Source organism: Leucopleurus acutus (assembly GCF_964270905.1).
Source record: "Leucopleurus acutus genome assembly, chromosome: 4".
In the NCBI taxonomy this organism is placed as follows: domain Eukaryota; kingdom Metazoa; phylum Chordata; class Mammalia; order Artiodactyla; family Delphinidae; genus Leucopleurus; species Leucopleurus acutus.
Window position 1 is genome coordinate 39,048,471 of NC_139146.1, and position 3,469 is coordinate 39,051,939.

The 3,469-nt window shown below is 47.1% G+C and overlaps 1 protein-coding gene across 1 annotated transcript; it reads right to left on the bottom strand.

Annotated features, from left to right (window-relative positions):
• Positions 1–2,058: 2,058 nt before the first annotated feature.
• On the bottom strand, positions 2,059–2,994 carry HS3ST1 (heparan sulfate-glucosamine 3-sulfotransferase 1; the record flags this gene model as incomplete). The annotated part of the gene is made up of 1 exon (XM_082837716.1): positions 2,059–2,994. The coding sequence occupies one exon, from the start codon at positions 2,992–2,994 to the stop codon at positions 2,059–2,061; it is 936 nt and encodes a 311-aa protein (XP_082693842.1).
• Positions 2,995–3,469: the final 475 nt, after the last annotated feature.

A 3,469-nucleotide genomic window follows, 5' to 3' on the forward strand; every position in this document is an offset into this window, starting at 1 on the left:
CACTGTTATGGCCTCTCCCGTTGCGGAGCACAGGCTCCGGACATGCAGGCTCAGCGGCCATGGCTCACGGGCCTAGCCGCTCCGTGGCATGTGGGATCTTCCCAGACTGGGGCGCAAACCCGTGTCCCCTGCATCGGCAGGCGGACTCTCAACCACTGCACCACCAGGGAAGCCCGGCCTCTCACTTTTTCAGTCTTGAATGAGTGTGATAAAAGTAAGATCCAATGATGTGCTACAGAGAGAAACACTCTGCAAATGGCAAAGTACCATGTCAACAGGAAACCTGCTATATTTCTGCCACACCCTCTGGGGAGTTGGTTGTTTAATGACAACCTTAATAAAGGAGGAGAGAAGACATTCTCTGCTGTCTGTGCAAGGCCCAGGCTGGGGCATGGGCCATGCTAAGGTCAAGCCAGGATGCAGCTGCAAAGCACAACCAAGGTGACTCATTTCCCTGATAGCACTGCTGAGAGAACTTCAGGCTCATCCTTGCCCTCTTCCTCTGGCTCAGGCTCACCTCTTGGGGTGGAAGACATTTGGCACCAGGGAAGGAATATGTCAGGAAGAACTGTCTCTGAGCCTGGGCCTTTCCATTTGAATTTAGAAAAAATTGTGTAGGAAAAAAAAAAAAAAAACCAACCCAAAAACCCTGTGCTTTAGCTTTAAGTGGACTCTGAGCTCTGGCTTATAGCCAGTGTGAACTTGCACGAGTTCCTTATCTTCTTCATGCCTATTTCTTCCTCTTTGAACTTGCTGTAATAATTCCTTCTTCCTGGGGTTGCTTGGGGGAAATTTCAATGAGTTCCTATATATAATGTCTATTTCATTCATAATAAGAAAAAATATCCAATTTATTTAATTCTGTAAAAGGCTGACTGAATAAAGAACGCATGAGAAAACTGAGGCACAGAAGGGCTTATTCTATCACTTCTAACAACCCAGTTGTTCGGGGCAGAAGTGAAACCTAAATTGGGCCTCTGGCCTATCAAGGCAGGTGCAAGGGATTCTTTACCTTTCACCATTTGCTTTGCACTTTTCTCTTTTCAATTGCAACCCTTGGGAGTTTAAATTTCCTTTCACCTTCAGGACTCCAGAGTTGATTTTTAAACATACATACACCTATGTCTCAAAGTATATGGAGTATAATATTTATATTTAAGGAAATAGATTAATAGACTCCCAACTCAAGGAAACAGTTACCACTTTAGTCAGCTTTTTACAAATGGGGACATGCATAGGTTTTGCAATTCCTCTTTTCTATTCTAAGTGGCTTTCCAGAGACCCACTGCCACCTGGGGCAAAGTACACAGCCCCAAGATCGTTCTGAAGACCGATGGTTTAATTCCCTTTATTGTAGTTTCACATATTGCTGCAGTCAGAAGTAAGTGCAAGCACTCTCTGAGGCAAGCCTCTTGCTGGTTAGTAACTACTTCTCCAGCTTAATTTCTTTGTCCACTTGGAGTTTACATGGGGTTAAAATCCACATTCAGGTACTTGCTTTAGTTGGGAATGGGTGAGACTATCACCTCCAAAGATAATAGGGGATCTCAATGAAGAGAAATCTCACCATGCAAGTAAAAAAATAAATCTGATGACCACAGCGAGCCATTAAAATTTTTAAAAGGTAATGAAGAAGGGAGAGAATGGGAGAAGAGTATAACAGCTATGAAAAACATTTTTTTTTAAGTAAGTAATAAAGGAATATGTGCAGTGAGTAAACACAGACAGCTATCTTGAGTTGGGAGCAAGTTAATTACATTCAAAAAAGACAGCGTGTCCAGAATTTTTTTTTTTTGCAGTGAAATATTTTAGTTCCTTCATATAGAGACATATTACACATGTTAACAACCATGAAAAACAATACAAAATGCCCTCAATTTAACAAGTAGAAAAATATAACTAGTATATATGGCAATTGTGAATCTAATACTGTACAGAAGTAATTTATGGATTTTACAAATAAATTATAGCTTAAATGCCCTTTTAAAATTCTCTTTCCCCCCTAGATGTACACTAGAACTTACAATAGGAAAGGTTCCGAGCCTAGCTTATCGCAAATCAGTGCCAGTCAAATGTTCTGCCGACAAGTTCGAAGAATTTCTTATTTGGCTCATGAAAATATTCATGCAGTTTATTGAGGAGCTTGGGGTCGACTTGCGGGTGCGCCCGGCCTTTGGACTCGTGTAAGCAGCGGTCCCGGCCGCTGTCCCGCAGGCAGTAAAAGCCCTTGGTTTTGTTAAAGTAGAAGTTCGAGGCATTGATCTGCGGCGACAGCCTCAGGAACCTCTCGACCTTTTGGATCTCGGGGAAGGGGTCCCTGATGAGGCGGTCGCCGTCCACGATGTGGATGCGGCGCAGCGAGAAGAAGCGAAGCCAGTTCTGCATGTGCACGTGATACAGGCTGCGGTTGAGAGCCTTGTAGTCCACGTTGAGCCGGCCATCACGCACCAGGAACTCCTCGATGGACGGGTAGGGCTTGTGCTTCTGCATGTGGTTGTAGAACACTTGGGTGTAGTCGGACAGCACGCGCTCTGACGGGTCCCGCAGGATGAGCAGCAGCCGGATGGACGGGTTCATGCTGTGGACCCGCTCAGGCACTTTGGGCGACGTGAAGTACGCGGGGGTCTTTTCCACTGTGAGCTGGTGCGGGGAGGAGAAGGGCATCTGGCTGAGGTACCAGCCCAGGCCTTGGCTGTAATGCTCCTCCCAATCGAAGAAATGCACCTCGTTCTCTGCGGCCGCCACGTCGGGATGCAGGCTGAGCATCTCCAGTAGCGCGCGTGTGCCGCCCTTGCGCACACCGATGATGATGGTCTGCGGCAGCTGCTGGGCGGAGCCGTTGGGGGCCGCGCCTTCCCGGATCTCGTCCTGCAAGGTCGCCGCTTTCCTCACAAGCTCCGGCTGGCCCAGCTCGGCCCCGGGCACAGCGGGGCGGGAAGGCACTAGCTGAAGCTGGACCACCAGCATCACCGCGCCCAGGAGCAGCGCGGCCATGCTGGACACCACGGTGGCTTCACTGGGCGGGGCGCCGCTGGGTCATGAAGCGCTGCCGCGAGGGATGCCTCCAGATCAGTGACACATGGGTGTCGCAGGCTTCCGATTACTAGGAAACAAAGGGGAGAAGTATTAACCCCACATAAATACTGGGCTTAATCAAGCTGACAACTCTGTCGTCTTGGGCACGACATTCACCTCCTGGGGCTTTCTTGGTTCCTTTATCCTATGAAGCAGGGGCAGCCAATGGTTTCTGTACAGGCAAGAGAGTAAATGTTTTAGGCTTTTGGGGACATATAGTCTCTATGGCAACTCCAACTATGCTATTTTGCTCTAAAGCACCCATAGATGATACACAGAGAAATGGGTGTGGTTGTGTACCAATAAAACTTTATTTATGGACACTGACATTTGAATTTCATATAATTTTCATGGGTCATTAAATATTCTTCTTTTAGTTTTTTTCAAACATTTG